Raw genomic sequence first — 18,970 nt, forward strand, 5'->3', positions numbered from 1 at the left:
TTGGATGGAAAATAAACGTTATGGTGGGCCTATGAATTTTTTAAACGGTGAAAATCATCATCTCCACTGCTATTTTTGGTGTGGTCCAGACGATCTTTGGATACGATTCATTTTTTGGCTTATGCTCTAAAATGAGATTTAAAAATAGATGAACGGTGTAGATATAATAAATACATCACTGTGGAGCCCATGTAACTTTGATCTCCTTTGAACCGTTCGTACAACTCGGAGCTCGAGGAGCGTCAACGCTCGTCTTAGCATGACACGTACCTACAGCAGCTATACTAGTGTGTGGTACACCAATCAATCCTCTTCCGATTTCAAAAGAAAAAAACGGGAGAGGGAAACAGAAAAAGAAAAGGAGGGAAAGAAGAGGGAGAGAGAGAGAGAGAGAGAGAGAGAGAGAGAGAGAGGAGGAGGAGGAGGAGGAAGAGGAGGATGGTGACGGTGGTGGGTGGCTATGAGCTTGGAAGATGAGGAGGATGAGGGAGGGAGAGAGAGATTTTGGGATCGGATCTAGGTAAGGTGTCGTGGGTAGGGTTTAGAGAGTTATGAAACCGTAACAGCCGGGGGGGGGGGGTTCGACCATGTATCGCATAACGGTGTCGGCCGTTACCATTACGTCGTAACGGATACGGGACACCCTGGTTTGGATGCATTGCTTTTGTTCATTTTCCAGAACGAGAACGGGATAAACTCAGTCCCAAGGCAGCTAAATGCATATTTCTTAGATATGGGGAGCATCAAAATGGGTATCGTTGTTATGATCCATGTGCTCATCAAGTTCATGTCTAGACATGTCACATTTTTTGAAAATTTACTATACTGTAAAGTTGTCCATGCATCTCCTTCAGTTACCATTGTTCCATCTTCTATTTCTCATATCTCCTCATTTGAAGAAGATCATTCTATGCCTCCCTCTCCCACTCCTCCTTTACAGGTCTACCAACGCCGTGTGAAGCCTATCTCTCTTGGGTCCTCTCCCTCAGCCGCTCCTGCTTCCGATCAAGTGTCCTCTTCTCCTACAGCGCAAGTAACTGTCTCACTTTCCACTGCGATCCAATGACGTCGTTCCAGTCGTCCGTCTGTTCCTCCTTGTCGATTAAATCTTTTTGTCTCTCATCATGCCTTGTTTCTGGATTAGATTCTTTGGATGTACCTACTTATTCTCAGGCATATATACAACCGTGTTGGGTTAAGGCCATGGATGATGAGAATCAAGCACTCGAGGAAAATGCTACTTGGACGCTGGTTCCGTTACCTAAGGGGAAGCAAGTGATAGGCAACAAATGGGTATATATTGTGAAATTAAAATCTGATGGGAGCTTAGATCAATACAAAGCTCGACTAGTGGCCCAGGGCTATAAAACAAGAGTATGGAGTTGATTATGATGAGACATTTGCTCCAGTGGGAAAAATGAAAACAGTCCGTTCCTTGATCGCTATAAGTTCTTCTAAAGGTTGGCAACTCGGTCAACTCGATGCCAATAATGCTTTCCTCCATGGGAATCTCAAAGAAGAAGTTTACTTAAAGCAACCTCCCGGTTATAAGTCCAAGGATCCACACTTAGTTTGCAAGCTAACTAAAGCTTTATATGGACTCAAGTAAGCACCGAGAGCATGGTTGGAAAAATTCCATGGATTGTTAACCACAATAGGCTATTCTCAAAGCCAATATGACTCATCACTGTTTATTCTCAAGTCTAATTCAGGTCTTGTTGCTTTATTGGTCTATATTGATGATATTCTTATCACAGGGAGTGATGCTCAAGGAATTGCCAATCTCAAATCCTTACTACACTCCTCATTTCATATGAAGGATATGGGGCTATTAACATATTTTTTAGGTATTGAAATTTCTCATAATAGTCAAGGTTATCTCATGAGTCAATGGAAGTATACGCGTGATTTGATCAAGCTAGCAAACCTTACAGATAACAAGACCCATGAGACTCCTCTAGAATTAAATGTCAAGTATGGGAAAGATGATGGAGACCTTCTCTCAGATGTTACATCATATAGGCAACTGGTGGGGAGATTAGTCTATCTCACTATGTCTCATCCTGATATCTCATATGCAGTTAATGTTGTTAGCCAGTTTGCCGAGGCACACATTGCATATGACGGCAGTTCATCGCATTATTCGATACCAATGAGGTACCCTCAATCAAGCGCTACTCTTTCCATCATCGCACGCTCTACAATTATCTGCTTACTCTGATGCAGACTGGGCAGGTTGTCCCATTTCATGACGGTCCACTATTGGCTATTGTATTTTCTTGGGACAATCATTGGTTAGTTGGAAGTGTAAGAAGCAAACCACGGTATCTATATCTAGCACAGAAGCTAAATACCGTGCAATGGCAGAGGCATGTAGTGAAATTACTTGGTTACGAGGATTGTTGACAGATCTTGGGATTCATTTGTCTTTGCCAACTCCATTATATGCTGACAATCTCAGTGCAATTCAGTTGGCTTCCAATCCAGTATTTCACGAGCGCACTAAACACATTAAAGTTGACTGCCACATTGTGAGAGAAAAATATACAGCTGGAATCATTTCTCTTCCTCATGTGACATCAGAGCTATAACTTGTTGATTTATTTACCAAAACTATGACCTCATCCCGTCATAGGTTTCTTCATGGCAAACTGATGTTGGTTCATGATCCCACATCAGTTTGAGAGGGGGGGGGTGGGTGGTGAGAATATTATGTATATGGGTGTGAGAATATTGTGTATATGAATTATTAGTTGTAATATACTATGTATAGAGAAGCTCTAAATAAGCTTCCTAGTATAGTCTTGTAGAATGGTTATTTAAACCCACCTTTGGGTTGAAGGAATATAGAAAAACATTCTCCAGATTCTTGAGTTTTCAGGCTTCAGTTCCATTATGGCTCCCATCACAAATTGCATAAAAAAAAAAGAGTTTCAATGGACGAAAGCAGCCTCGAAGGCCTTCAAGGAGATAAAGGTCAGGATGATCGAAGCTCCAATCACACGACTTCTAGATTTTTCGAAAGTTTTTGAAGTCGCATGCGACGCGTCAGGAGTCGGCATAGGAGTACCTAGTCAGGAAGTGCACCCTATCGCCCTTTTTAGTGAGAAACTGAATAAAGCGAAGTAAAAATACTCCACCTATGACAAAGAATTCTATGCGGTAGTGCAATCATTGCGCCATTGGCGTCATTATCTATTGCCGCAAGAATTCGTCTTATTCTCAGATCATGAGGCCTTGAGATATCTGAACTCTTAGAAGAAATTAAACCCTAGGCACTCCAAGTGGGTCCGGTTCCTTCAAGAGTACACTTTTGTGCTTAAGCACAAGACCGGTGTAGAGAATAAATCTGCTGACGCGTTGAGTCGTCGAGTCACGTTACTCAATTCCATGAGTGTCGAAGTCGCTGGCCTCGAGCGTGTCAAAGAAGATTATTCTGAGTGCCCAGATTTTGGAGTTGTGTACGCATCGTTGTTAAGGAGTCCGTCAGGAGCTAGCAATGGGTACTTGATTTTGGACAGATATTTGTTTAGGGGTGACCGCTTGTGCATACCTCGCACCTCCCTCCGCGATTTTCTTATCTGAGAATTACATTCAAAAGGGGTCGCTGGTCATTTTGGTCAAGACAAGACCATTGCCCTAGTGGAGGATAGGTTCTATTGGCCAAACCTCAAGCGAAATGTGGCCAAAATTATAAGGCAGTGTCGTACTTGTCAACTAGCAAAGCAAAAAAAACAGAATACAGGACTATACACACCTTTACCAGTTCCATTCGCCCCTTGGCAGGACATTAGTATGGACTTCGTGCTTGGGCTCCCTGAGACTATTCGGAAACACGATTCCATATTTGTTGTCGTGGACCATTTTTCTAAAATGGCCCACTTCATTCTTTGTTCGAAGACCTCCGACGCATCTCACGTTGCCAAGTTGTTCTTTAGTGAGGTCGTCAAACTTCATGGGTTACCCAAAAGCATAGTGTCTAACCGTGACGTGCGATTCATGAGTTATTTTTGGAAGACACTATGACATATGATGAATACTAGGCTCCAATTTTCTTCTGCCTACCACCCTTAGATCGATGGTCAGACTGAGGTGGTCAATAGGAGCCTAGAAAATTTGCTCAGGTGTTTAGTGGGGGAACACACCAGGATGTGGGACACTACACTACCTATCACCAAGTTTGCATTTAATAGTTTTGTCAATAGATCCACAGGTTTAATTCCTTTTGAAGTCATTAGTAGTTATAAACCTAGGAAGCCTGTTGATCTTGTCCTTATATCCGTCCCATAGGCCATCAGAGTCTACGGAGTCTTTTGCACATCACATTCATTCATTGCATCAAGAAATCAGGCGAAAGATCAATACTAGTAATGAACATTACAAAATTTCTACAGACCAACATAAACAATTCAAGGAATTTAATGTAGGGGACTGTGATGGTCCGCATCAGGCCAAAGCGGTACCCTCAGGGAATCGTTCGTAAATTACACGCGCATAGCGCTGGACCATTCAAAATTATAAAACAAAACAGTCTCAATGCATACGTGGTAGATCTTCCACATTCCATGGGAATTAGTTTCACATTCAATGTGGAGGATCTAGTTGCATTTCAGAGGACCACTGATACATTGTCCAGCCTTTCACTGAACCACCCTGATTCCCTAGACTTTTCCCTTGATCCATGGCCTATTCCCGACCCATTTTCCTAGCCTCTACCTCCCATACCTACCCTTCTCACACCCAGAGAGGAGATAAAAGATATCTTGGACCATCTAATAGTATCGACGTTGGACGTCGGGTTTTAAAAGTTCCTGGTCAAGTGGAAGTTACGCCCAACTTAAGAGAGTATATGGCTCACTGAGGAGGAGCTTCAGAGACTTGATCTTGACATCTTGGAGCGGTTCAAGAGTTTTGTTTCGCCAGTGATGAAACCTTCGCAGCCAGGGAGAGTTGATGAGGGCATCATGCGCACACGCACGCCCCCCACCCTACGCACATACTCAAGGAGGAGGAAGGCCTCACTATCGATCTGGATCGACGACGACATCTATTGAGGACCTCTTAGTTAGGGGGTTGTGCTATGGATTATTGGAGTGGACCCGATCTTCAGGTGGATCCCACCATTAGATCTCATGATCATGGCCCACTCCTCTAGATGATCTAGGATTTTGAGTTTTGGTTATTATTGTTATTAGAAACATCATGAATGGTTTTGATTGCGTTGATTAGTTGTTATTTTTGTTACTTCGTCTCTAAGTATTAGTGTGCGCACATGGCACGGCTTTCGGGGTTTAGGGTTTTCTAATAAATAGGCAACCCCATGTAGGTTTTTTTTTTATTGAAGTTTATGAATAAAATTCTACATTTTTTTTCTCCTTCTCTAGTTCTCTGAGTTGAGTTGAAGAATCTAATTGGGTGTGAAACCCTCTCTTCTTTGAAGGGCTAATTACCGTGGTGCGAAGCCACAACCATCCCAAATCGTCCCCACCTCCCATACTCCACATCCATCATCTCCCACAACCATCCCATCTTCAAATCCACCCCTTTTTGTACCCATACTTTCCTCTACAGCAAATTTGCAGATTCTAGCCCTCCAGGGGGGTCGAAACTTTGGCGGAGCACCACGCACAAACCGAACAGCGGATCGAGGTGAGATTTGGTGTGTGAGTGGGCCACCCCTGGCCGACCACACCCTAGGTGGCCATTTCCAGTTTCGTTGGCCCCACACACGTGCGGACAAGTACCCACGCACGTGCGTCTGGGCCGGGCTGTTGTCCACACGTGTGGACTATCTCAGGTTCTTCTCTCTCCTTTATTTCTCTCCTCTCTCGCCTTAAATCCCTAACTCTAACCCTAGATAATCCCAAATTTCAAGTATTTCCAACTTTTGCAAACCCTAGATTTTTCCCCCGAATTGAAACATGGTGAATCTCTTGAATTGGGGAACAATCCTTTGCAAGGATGGATGAATCTTACAATCCTTTGGGCATTGTTTGGTTTATAATTTTATTTGATCCAAACCTAACTTGTATAAGCTTGGACCTCGATAGATTCTCCTTGTTGAATGTTTGATCGTATGTGGGATGTGGATGTTTTTGCGATTGTTTAGAAATTGGTATGATCTAATGCTTGAAATCTTGCATATCATGTTTAATTTCATGTCATGCATCAGGCTGACCTGTCGAATGGCCTGGAACTTGCATACGAATGCAATGGGAGGGTAATTCAAGATCCTACTTTGAAGCAGAACAGGGCTCATGTAACAAAAATGTAACCTCCAACAATTAATATTTATAAAGCACAAAAAGATCAATTCACTTCTAAAATGTTTGGGACAAACAAACAATTCAAAGGAGGCTACAATTTGAATGAGAATCTATTTTTTGACTCAACCATGTCATTAAAAGCGTTATTCGGCTATTAATCATCTTTCCTCACAACACATCTATCACAAAAATTGAGGTGAGTTAGGGTGAATATATCATCTATCAAATTAAATACCCATTGGCAATTAGCAAGAGAACCACAAGGATTTCCTTTTATTTCTCTTCTTTCTTGCCATGTGGTTTTCCAATTTCCACCATTTCTTCAATGGTGATGGGTCATCTACCGTAGACAGCATACATGTTAGGCAATCCAGATGAACAGAATTATGTGTCCCATTCTGGGATGGAGCACATTCTAAAGTCCCCATTATTGGAGTCACTAGACCATGGTAGCCATCTTACTTCACCTGTTGAATTTGAAATGCTGACTGCTTTCTTTTTAACAATCCATTTGATGGCTGCCAATTGGATGGCAAGGATAATGAAACAAGTGCAATTTTCAGGATATGCACCATCCACAATGCAGCCCATGGTTTGAATGGCCCAGATTAGCATACATGTATGCCACATGTTAGGTGGATGAGTCAACACCACATAACAAATGGTGGAAAACACAAATATTCTAGCCTTTTTTTCCATTGACTTCCTTAATCTCCTGAAGGTACTCAGCAAGTTTCTTGATTGGACACTCCTAGAACAAGCACTTCCTAAGTTTCTATTCAAGTTTCTCTTAAAACTCTGTTTGGTTCGTGGGAAAAGAAAAGGGTTTTCCGCTGTTTGGACCTTTTGTGTTGTTTGGATGGCAAACCAAATAGTGAGATTGGAAATATCAAACATTAGCCTTTTCCTTGGTCAAATTCTCACGCACAAGATTTGAGTTGACCATTTTGAGAGGAATATGAGATATCCACTTGCTATCCAAGCAATGACCTTCAAAAATGGAATCCATGGGAATCCATGTTTCAATAGTTCTCATGGAATCCATGGGAATCTATCATTGGATAATCATTAGCTTTATCTTATCTTTTCTTTTCTTTTTCCACAATCCAAACAGGCCCTAAAGGTAACCTCGTCCTAGGAAAGTCATCATACTTTACTTTTGTATGTTATTCTTTTTGTATAAGCAACAACTTCATGAAAATGTACAAGGAAACTATTAGAAAGACATAAACAGGAAATTAGGAATAGGACTAAAAGATTTGACCGTATTCCCAATACTCAATTAGGGCCATAGGAGTATGCCAAATTTGTGTCCTGGTGAATGCCATGGAGGGAGAGAATCCACATCTAACAAAGATCACAATCTGATCTAGAACATCTTCTAGTCTTCAAAGTAAAGTCCTTGCCCAGTAGGAGGATCAAAGAAAGAGTACATGGATAGCACCTTCCACAAGAGCACAGACTTCCAATTTACTAGAGTTCCCAATTCCCAAAAGAGGCCATGGTCATCATACTGCAATCCTTGATTTCGAAAAGACCCACATAGGCTACAGTGCCGACACAACACATGGCACTGTCATAGCCCCCATCTGTGCTGATGAGGTCAACCTTCTCTCCCTCTGGTAACATGTGGCTTGGTTGCACCTCCTCTCCAGCATATTGTCGTCGAAGCCTATGAGACCAGCCATGCTACTGATGCCACTTGCCCTACTACTGTCGGTAGGAGATGTCCCTTCGAGACAAATGGCACCAATTCTGTGACGATGCATGGCCCCCTGCAGTCATCTTATGAGCCAGTTGATGTCGGCCTCCTTAATTGCTCTACAAAGGGTGTCAGCCCAGTCAAATCTGTGGTGACACATAGCCTTCTATCGTCGCCCCTCAAGCCTCCTGCATGATGATTCTAACAGTGATGTTAGTGATAGCTCTGACTATGTCGGTAGGGGGTGCTTCAAGGCATCGGTAGCCTATCATTGCCGCCCCTTGAGACAACTGACGCCATTTGCCATCACCTCACCACTTACTACTCTTTACGTCTGCGTTCATGACGGCTTCGCCACCTTCAACAGAGTGGCCCCTGTGACAACATGTGGCCTAACCCTATGGACCCCTGAATTAGTTGGCATCACTTGCCTTAATATCTCCGAAGCTTCTAACCACTCCCTTCCCTCCTTCACACCTGACTCGTTTATTTATAACCCTACTATTGGAGATAGAGTTTCCTTCCTTTTTTACGTGTGGCCCCCTTAAGTCTACTACTACGACTTTACCTTTCCCTTGTCCCCTTTCTTTATTTTCAGTAGAGCCCCTTCTAAGACTCCAATCCTCCATTGGTCTGATTCTCCTTGCTTTGCCTTAGTCTACTCTCCTTAGCAATGTTAAAAATGATCACCATTGTGTTACATATTGCATCCTTGGGATAAAGATATGTATCAATTATCACACAGGACATATCGTTTGTATCGGGTAATTTATCACACTTTTTGGGAAACATGGGGAAACATTGGGAAAATGGTTGAATTTTTCAATGAAACTTCAAGGATTGTTAAAAAAGACTTCAATACACACTTTTAAATCATAACATCTCAAAAAAGTACACGTAATAGGTTTCCTTTGTATATGGTCATAAGTTATGCACTATTTGACTGAACTAATGCAACTATATTTAAACGGAATGCATAACATTTAGACTGTATATGATGATCATTTTATCAAACACTCCTAAATACTTCGAAATTTGTCTCAATTGACAGTTGGTTGAAGGGAAATTTCGAAAAAGAAATTAATATTTTAATAATTGTTTTATTAATTTTTAAATAAAAAATTATTTTTATTTTCTGAAAATTGACAAGGACTTAACAAATCAATAGATCATCCCTCATACATTCTTGATTTCATGTTTGGAGTGCAACATTGTAAACAAGTTGGAAAAAATTGCGGAAATTTTGAAATTTCCCTAATTTTCTCCAAATTGGACCACCTACACCCACATTTCGAAATTAGAGTGTATGTGATGATCATTTCATCAAATACTCCTAAATGCTTCGAAATTAGTCTCAATTGACAACTGGTTGAAGGAAATTTTCGAAAAAAAAAAAAAAACATGGAGAACATGAAGAACCAATGGATATCGAAGTCAAAGCTCGAACTCCATGATTTTTTGTGCAAAACATGAAGAACCAATGGATTTGTAACCATTTGACATTGATTAAACATAATTTCAACCAAAAAAAAAAAACAGAGAGAGACGGAAATTGAAAATGCTCACTGGATCAAACATGTAGGATATATCGGCACTACCTATGCATTTCATATTGCACAAGTGGGATACAAGATATATCATGGGATCACCCCCCTTCTTACCTTCGCTCCTCATTATGCTAAGGAGTAGGCCTTGATGCCTCCTCCTCCCCTTCCCGAGCAAGATGTCTCCCCCATCGCAAAGGTTCCCCTCTCGGTGGATGCCTCTTCCCCAAATGTCCTAGATTGCTTCCCACTTCAGTTTCATACTCAAAACATTTTCTCCCCCTCCTCGGCTTGTGACATCTCAATCATGTCACAATGTAACGACCTTTAATGGACCAAGGATGCCTTTATCCAGTCTAGGAAGCTTGTTGGCGTCTCTAGTGGTGAACAGAAGGATGATTATGTAGCCCTCTTTCAATTAGTCGAAGCTAGAGGTGTTACAAATGCTCCCGAGCGCAAAAAAATCTCAAAAATCCCCCAAGAGCTTGAGAGAGCTAGCAGCCTCAAATCCTCGATTAACTATGATGCGGGTTCTTGCTCTAAAAGTGCTAAGAAGGGTAGAAAGGCGGTGCAGGTTTCCCATTGAAGCTGATTTCCTGAAATGTTTGAGGCCTTGGTTATGGGCAGAAGAAGGCCCAAGTCAAGGACATCTATTGTCGGTTCAAGCCGCAGCTTATCACCCCTTCAAGAAACAAGATCTAAGCTATTAACCGGTCTCTGATGGACTCGATGAAGGGAGTCCCATTCAAAGATTGGGTGGCGGTCAATGAGGGATTTGTTGGTGGCCTAGGATACTAGGGTGTGGGTTAAAGAGGACGCATGGATTGGGGATTTCTCTGTCTTTGTGATCCTAAAAAACCCTCCCTTTAGCTTTAGATGGATCTTCTCGACGGTTTGTGGGCCTTGTAAAGCGTCCCTAAGGCATCTCCTTTGGGAAGATCTCAACGCTATTAGGGCCAAATGATCACTACCTTGGTGCCTTGGAGGAGACTTCCTTATTACCCTATTCACCTTCAAGAAGTTGAATGATGGTCGTCTCTCAAAATGCATGAAGGTCTTCTTCGATTGGGTTGGCAAGAATGAGCATGTGCACCTTCATCTCTCAGATGTGAAGTATATTTGGTCGAATGGCCAAGATCTCCCTATTCTCTCTCGTCTCGACAGATTCCTTGTTTCTCCTAACTGGTTGGAATCGTTCCCAGCCCTAATTTCGATCATTACCCGATTTTGTTTGACTTTGTCGAGGAGAGATAGGGCCCTAAGCCTTTCAAATTTGAGCTATCGTGGCTCAAAGTAGATGATTTCTCTTCCATGATCGGTAATTGGTGGACCTTTCCTTTTCAAGTATCCCGAGGTTGTCCTTAGTCGGAAGCTAAAGTTGCTGGGGAAAAAATTGGCGTCTTAGAGAAAGGAGACCTTCAGGAGTAAGGATGTTGATGTTAACAAAATTCTTTCATCCATCCAATCTTTAGATGCTAAGGAAGAAGGCGGCCTGCTTTTTAAAGAAGAAAAACTCTTGAGATCCCTTCTCTTCGCTGACTACATGAGCAAAGTCAAGTAAGAAGAGATAAAATGAAGGCATCATTTGTGTGCAGAATGGCTCAAGGAAACGGGAACCCCCACTTCTTCCATTGCATTGCTAGTATTGAGGGCTCAATGCAATATGATAAGCAGTGTTTCAATCGATGGCAACAAATTGGAGGGCAAGTGTTTGGTCTATAATCATATTGTTTCGTTCTATAACAATTCATTATCCTTTGAAGGTTGGATTCATCCCAAGTTGGATAACCTTGCCTTCGCTCAAATCTCCATCAAAGAAGCCTCAGCCCTCGAATCCCCTTTCTTTGAGGAGGAAATCAAGGTTGTTGTGTTCTCCCTTGGCCAAGTCAAAGCCCCTAGTCATGATGGGCGTTCAAAGGGGGGTTGCTGGACAAAGATCTCCTCCAACTACAAAGCTTTGGCTCTTTAGAAAGGAGACTTATCCAAAAAGGCAGAGGTCCTCAAAGGTACTGGTATCGTAATTGGGAACGACAAATGCACTCCATTTTGGGAAGACATTTGGGTGGGCGATGAAGCACTTAGAGTCGCTTTTCTGCATACTTTCCGTCTCACCCAAAATCAGTCCATCACGGCGGATGCTTACTATCAGTGCTTGGGGGAGTAGTGGTGTGGAATCCAGTGTGTAGAAGAAACCTTCAAGACAAGGAGGTCAAAGAATATGTAGCGCTTCTTAATTGCATTTACAGCAGCAAACCGAATCAGTCTACCGCAAATAGACTTGTATGGCGCATCGACAAAGCAGGAAAATTCTCAGTTTAGTCTCTTTACAGCCATATAGCCAGCAGTCCTCCTTCAGTCGTAGATGCATCGTCATATCATGTTTGGAAATATCAAGTTCCTCCCAAGATAGCAGTATTTGAATGGTTGGTTGGCAAGGAAAAGGTCCTCACAATTGATAACCTAAGAAAAAGGGTCATATTCATTACTAATGTTTGATTATGTTGTATGGTTAATGAAGAAACGGTGGATCATCTTTTTGTCCATTGTGCGTTCACATATTAGATTTGGATAGAAATCCTATCTCGTTTCCAGGTTCCTTGGACTTTTCCATATTCAGCCCGTCCTCTTCTTCAGGCCTAGCATGGTATGAGGTGTGGTAGGCAAAGGTCTAAGCTTTGGAGAATGTCTCTCTTGGTTGTTTAGTGGGCTGTGTGGGAAGAAAGGAATGGAAGATGTTTTAATGATATTTTGAAATCGATGGAGGCTACTGTTCATAGGGTGATTCACTTTATAGTCGAGTGGGCCTCTTCAGTTGAAAAGCTTAAGGGTTGTAATTTGCTCTTTTTAGGAGAGTAGTTGGTCGGCTATCTTAGTGGTCCAGCTCTCTCTATCTTTCTGTTTTCCTTCTTTTTTTTTTCATTAATAAAGTTCTCTTTATTATCTTTCTTTTAAAAAAAAAAAAAAAGACCCTAGTCATGATGGGTTGCCCTGACTTTCTTACAAGTCTTCTAGGACGTGATCAAATCTAACCTAATAAGCTTCTTCTCTAAATCCTTCTCCTAAGGTTAGTTGTCGCGAGAAATGGGGGCCTCCATAGCAATCGTCCCAAAAATCGATGGCGTGGTCCAGTTGAAGGATTTTCAGACTATTAGCCTTTTAGGGGCTCAGTACAAAATTCTGGCCAAGGACCTTGCTTCCAAGCTTTGCCCTGTTCTCTTGGATAGTGTCTCTGAAATCCAAGGATCTTTATGGCTAATTGGTAAATCCTTAACTGCGCCCTCACCGTCCACAAGTTTATTGACTCCCATCACCGAGAGGGTAGGAATAGTGTAGTCTATAAGCTTGACATCGAGAAAGCCTTTGATCATGTTGACTGAGACTACCTCGACTACCTACAAGATCGATTAGACTTCGGTTCAAAATGGTGTAGATGGATCTAGGTTTGCATTTCCTTGGTGAAATTCTCTGTTCTAGTTAATGGTTCCCCCAAAGGTTTTTTTTTTTTTTTTCAATTTTCCAAAGGTTTGAGGCAGGGTGACCCACAATCCCCCTTCCCTTTCATCATTGTTGCTGAAGGCCTTAGCAGAATGTTAGAAAAAGAAGCGTTTGTTGGCCTCTTCAATGGTTTTAAGGTGGCGACTACAACCCTCCTTATTACCCACATTTAGTTTGTCGACGAAACTTCTCTTTTGTGACATTAAAGAGCTGTCGATGAAAAACCTTTGGAAAGTTGTGCGATGTTTTGAGGCGATCTCTGGCCTTAAGGTTCGTTCACCTTTCCAAAAGTGAGATGCTTGGCATCAACCTCTTTGCCTTACTCTTTCTTGATTGGCGGTTGTCTTATAATGTAGAGTTGGCTCCTTCCGTTCCTCATATCTTGGCTTCCTACTATGCATTGACAAGCTTGCCAACCATTTGTGGGATGTGGTCATTGAACGAGTTGAGCAGAAGCTATTTTTCCGAAAAAGCCAGTCTGTCCCTTGGGGGGTGTTATGTTGCCCTCTCCAACCTACCTGCTTGCTTTATCTCTCTTTCAATGCTTGAAGTCTTTTTTGGACAGGTTGGATAGGCTCATAAGAGACTTCCCGTGGAGCGGGAGTTTCAATGGCTGCAAGTTTCATCTCATAAGTTGGTTAGAGGTCTGCAACTGATCTCGGAAGGTGGCGTGAGCATCCAGGACCTTGCCTTGATGAACTCGGTCCTTGGTACATGGATCTGGCGCCTTGGCTCAGAAGGTAGCAATTGGTGGAGAGAGCTCATTGCTAGTAAATATGGAACATGCGAAGGAGGGTGGCAATCCAAATCTTCCTCTCCTTATAGAGTCTCTTGCATTTGCATAGCCATTGCCAAAATGGGCCCTCAAATGCAAGAAGGCTTCTCCTTCTCTCTTAGCAATGGGCCTTGCATCCGCTTTTGGGTGGATCGCTGGATGTATGATAGGCCTCTCCAATCTCTCTTCCTCGGATTGGCTCACGTTGCCTTGGACAGGTCTGTTTCAGCAGCCAGCTACTTCTCTAATGTTTGGACCGGGATTGTCTCCCCTCTATAGTAGAAACCTTTCAAACTCGGAGTTGGAAGATTTTTTTTGGCTTCTTGAGCTCTTGAGAGGCATCCACCCTTCCTCGGGAGAGACTCGCTTTTGTGGTCCTTGAGTAGTTCGAGCAGGTTCTCGATGAACTCACTCTTCTCGGTGCTCAGTGGCTCCCTCTTAGGCAGCATGTGTTGTTTTCCTTCACTTCGTCTTGTGGAGTTCCTATGAAAGTCGTTGCCTTCATTTGGCTCCTTGGTAGGCGGAGAATTCTAACTGTTAACAAATTGCAACGAACAGGGATGATAGGGACATCAGAGGACCTACTCGGGTGTACCGGAGATGGTGACGACCACCCACATCAGCGCAACTTTCTTTGTGGATGGGAAACAAGTTCCAGATGAGGCTTGTCATGCCATTTTGAAGACCCCACATGCATTGGACGCGCATTAGGAAGACCCCACCTTGGGATGATGCATCTGCTTAGGAGATCATTTTAGTCATAGGATTTCTATTTCGTGTCGATCTGACAGTTGGATCTTGTCGATCAGGCCATCGGGCCACCAAATCTTTTAGATCATTGCCCCTTGGACTCTAATATTGCTTTCTCTATGTTATTTGTTATTTTTAGGATTTATTTGATAGTTGAGATTGATAATATTTGTTTTAGTTTTCTTATTTTAGATGATGGGCCACTTTACTTGTGAGTGGCATAGTTGTAATTATGCTGGATTTAAATTCAGAATTTTTAACCATAAAAGCACAAGGTGGGTGGAGTTCCAACCCTAGTGGATATTTGAGAAAAAAAAAAAGAAGAGAGAACCTCTCTTGTGTGAAGGAATTTTCCTCATTATTTTCTAGGATTTTTTTGAAAAAAAAAAAACTCTCAATTAAATTGTGGAAGGATAGAAGTTTGTTTGGTGGTGGATTCCCCAAGGTATTCTTCGTCTTACATCCTTCATCCTTCTTCTTCGAAAGGTATTCTTCTTCTTTTCTTGTCTTCCTCTTTTTCTTCCCATTACAACCTTCTAAACCCTAAATCTTCAATTTCCTATTTCCCCAATTTCTAAAAACCCTAATTCCAAAATCCCCAATTCCAATGAACCCTAATTTTCCTAATTTCGGATTTTCCCATTTCCTAACCCTAATCATAAAACCTACAAAACCGCCCATTAAGTGTGGAATGTGCCTATGTTAAATTGGAAGTTCTATCCTTAGCATGCGGGCATGTGATTTAGATTAAATCAGATTTTATTTCTTATTGTTTACTCTTAATTAATTGGTAGGTTAGCATCTTTTGTTAATTAAATTACCTTATGGACTCTTTCATAATCTCCACGTTGCATGCTAGCATTAAATCATGTGTCTTGCATCAAGGGATATCTCTTCCCAACATGTCTGCTTTGCATGGAAAATGCAGAATCGACTAACCACTATTTTATCCATTGCCCTTTCTCCTATGGAGTGTGGTCCTACATCCTTGCTCTCTTCCACACCTCTTGAATTATGCCTTATTTTGCTAAGGATCTCCTCACCGCCTGGCATGGGAGAGGTGTTGTGAAGAATCTCAAAGGTAATTGGCCTCTAGTTATTATGGCAACCTTTGAGCCATTTGGAAAGAAATGAATAATAGTTGCTTCTAGAATTCCTCCTCTCCTATCTCTTGGGTTGTCTCCCTCATCAAAAGGGAGGTGGCTGAGTGATTGTCCCATCTCTTGATCTCTAATCCTTATATTCTATTCTCTCCCTTGGTTGTAGTAGGCCTTGCTTGTTCTCTTTTTTGCCTTTGGCGTGTATTTATTTTCTCGTCGTTTTTTGGCTTTGGTGTTCTTTTAATAAATTAATGTTAATCTTCAAAAGAAAAAAATAAATCCATTTCCACCTTAAAAACCTGAATTGCCGAGCTTACTGTAGTCGACTTTCGCCTTATGAAAGCATAAGTGGTTTGTCCACATCTTACAATGGAACTCAAATGCTTAGCCCAAAAAGAACTGCCATCGTTTGATATACTTAAAGAGTACTAGCTTAGAATTGCAAATTTGTGTGAATGGAAGGCCCCTAGATATTTAATATCTACATGTTTCAATGTTTTTAAACCTTGTTTAGATTTTTATTTTTATTTTTTGACATTTTACACTTACAAGTTACCTATCAACAAGATGAGATAATAATTTCTATCACAAGAATCTATCTTGCATATCCAAATAATCAGGAGTCAGTCATGCACCTCAGTGACTTCTCTGTAATGAACAAGAACAATGTGCTCCCAATCCCTGCAAAGCAAAAAAAAAATGCATATAACCATATGATTTTCTAGAGGCAGCTCATTACAAATTTGAAAAAAAAAAAGGTGCAAATTACGAGGAACTATTGGGGAGAGTATTATGATGTGTCAATTAGATTGAAGATCTGGGGAAGAAAAAATAAAGAGTAAAAAACAAAAACACAGATACGGTCCAGAGAAAGGCTGAAAGGCTAAAGATTGGATGCAAGGATCTTCCCATCTAAAATATTTCAAGGGATCCACAATACCACGAGGCCCATCAAATCAACAGTCTGGCATCATGGTCCCACTTGTATAGATGGCAGGTATCACGACAACTACAGCCATCCTGATGCATCAGAACCTGACAATGCCTCATAAACTACATGCAAATTGCCTATGTTGAATATGGTGAAGGCCTTCCATCATTTTTGTCATCATCATAGCCTTCCCCCAGCTAATTTATGGTCAGCCATATTAAAAGTACCTTTATTAAGAAAAGGAAAGAAAAATAAAAAGAAATGGTAAGCTAATGGAGGGAGCATTTTAACATTTCCCAAAGACCAACACTTGAGACTCAAAGAGGCTAAATGTGATAATTATAGAATTTTCTGGGACATGGCCCAATAAAACATACAGGCTTGGGTGTCTGCAGCTTTTGGATGGGTTTGGTGCTGCTTAGAGTTGAACACTTGGTTTTGAGGGCGGTATATATAGCCTGCGGGTGCTGTATAGGGTATGGAGTGGACAATTAAAGGGTACAGTTGGGATCGGGGACTAAGGTGGAGCCTGTGGTTGGGTAATTTGGGCAAAAGGAGTGTACAGTTCAAGTAAATTGGGTTTCTGGGCATAAGGCTTAGGTTTGCAGCTTACTGCTAGGGGTCTTAAAGGAAATCTATGGAGGTTTAGGTGCTGGAGGGTTTAGGATTAAGAGTGATATGGATAAGAATAAGCTTAGGTTTAGGGTTTGAAGGAGACAGTTGAGGAATATAGGCTATAGATTTACCTCTCAAAATAAGGGGTAGATATAGGGCTGAAGTTTGAATTCAACCTAAGGGATAGATTTTGGATGGGGAAAGTAGGATTTAGGGGAAATTAGATGAAGAAGGAGAGCTGGAATAAAGAAAGCAAAGAAGAACATATTCTAGAAAAGCAGTGATGCAGTAACTAAAATTAAGTCCAATTCGCAACAAGTACTGCTTCAGGGTCTACAGATTGATTCTAAAACCAGTCTTTGCAGCAGAAAACAGATTTGACCCGGAAAAAAAAAATAAAAATAAAAATCAGGTAACTTATTATCTGAAAAATGATAAGTGCCCAACAAATCAAAACTTGCTCTAATGACAAACTGATGTAGCAAGATCAAAACAACAAAATACCTTACATACCGCTTGAAAGCTAAAATCACCTCACATCAGATCATACGGTAGAAAAAACTCAAGGGACTGTTCAAATTCTCCAATTAGTCTAGACACTATTGGTAGGTGAAAACAAAGAACACATGCTTAAAATATGGAGCAACACATGATGGTGTCAATTTCTACTCAGAAAACCATCATTCTATTCTAAGGTATAGGTTTAGAAACCTTTATATAGGCTCTATTACGTTGTAGAGAGTAAAAGAGAAGTCTCTCTCTATCGTTCCCTCCTCCTGTCCTACATACCATGTTAATCAATCCTTTTGTGATAATGGGAAAAGTCCTAATCTAACAAAAGCACTAGCATTAGAACTCTGTTCTAATTATATTGCAAGGACTCCAAAACATTCTAAAATCATCAAACTATCCGATTGTGAGACTTCCATGGACAGATGCAATGAGGTTAATGTGTAGTCTCAAACATATCCCACCACGAGTAATATATTTCCAAAATTGGCCCTGCTGGAGGTGTGGCTGATTGTATATGTTTCTAAAATAGTATCTGGTTGCTTGAATGGAATATATTCTGCTGGGGATGGCCATATTTGCTGGAAATTTAGGATATGTTGCTGAAAGTTGCTGGAAATGGCACCAGATTGCATCTGTACCCATGGTCCAATCAACAAGCAATCTGGGTGATCCAGACCAACAGATATCAATCCGAGCAACATCCTATCATCAGATGACATGTGGGGTGTATAAAGAATGTTAGTGTATAGTAGTGGCCCTTGGCCCATTTAGTGTAAGTGCATTTGCATACTTTACTCTTCTCTTGCGGTGTACTATATGCTCTATTATAACAAAATATTGTGTGTTAGGGCAAGCAAGCCTAACACAACATCTTTCCCAAACTCTCCTCCTTTTCTTTCAATCTTCTCTTTTCTTCACATTATAATCATCAAACCATTCTCTACTAGGTCCACCCTTGGGCCTCCTTATGCCTAAGTTTTTGTCGGTTTTTGTGGCCAACAAAATGAATTACGGGACCAAAACCGACAAAAATGGACAAAAACAGAATGAACCGGGATGAGTCATATCAGTGTAGGTCCATCCTTGGGCCCCTTATGCACAAGTTGTACCGGTTTCGGTCGGCAACAAAACAAGTCACAGGACCAAAACCAGCTGAAAAGGACAGAAACAGAACAAGCTGGGGTGAGTCGTATGACTCTGTATCAGTGGTCTTGAGGTTAGTCACACTCTGAAAACACAATTTAAATCCATGCTCACCACAAGGCCATTCTCACCTAAT

General features: G+C 41.4%; 1 protein-coding gene across 1 annotated transcript in view; it reads right to left on the reverse strand.

Moving 5' to 3' along the window:
* Positions 1–18,970, reverse strand: part of LOC131239468 (calmodulin-binding transcription activator 4-like) — a 117,454-nt gene that overhangs the window by 46,415 nt on the left and 52,069 nt on the right. Inside the window, exon 5 of the mRNA XM_058237186.1 lies at positions 16,268–16,313. Within this exon, the coding sequence (XP_058093169.1) occupies positions 16,268–16,313 (46 nt within the window). The remainder of the gene's footprint in view (positions 1–16,267; positions 16,314–18,970) is intronic.

This window comes from Magnolia sinica, chromosome 3, assembly GCF_029962835.1.
Source record: "Magnolia sinica isolate HGM2019 chromosome 3, MsV1, whole genome shotgun sequence".
In the NCBI taxonomy this organism is placed as follows: Eukaryota; Viridiplantae; Streptophyta; class Magnoliopsida; order Magnoliales; family Magnoliaceae; genus Magnolia; species Magnolia sinica.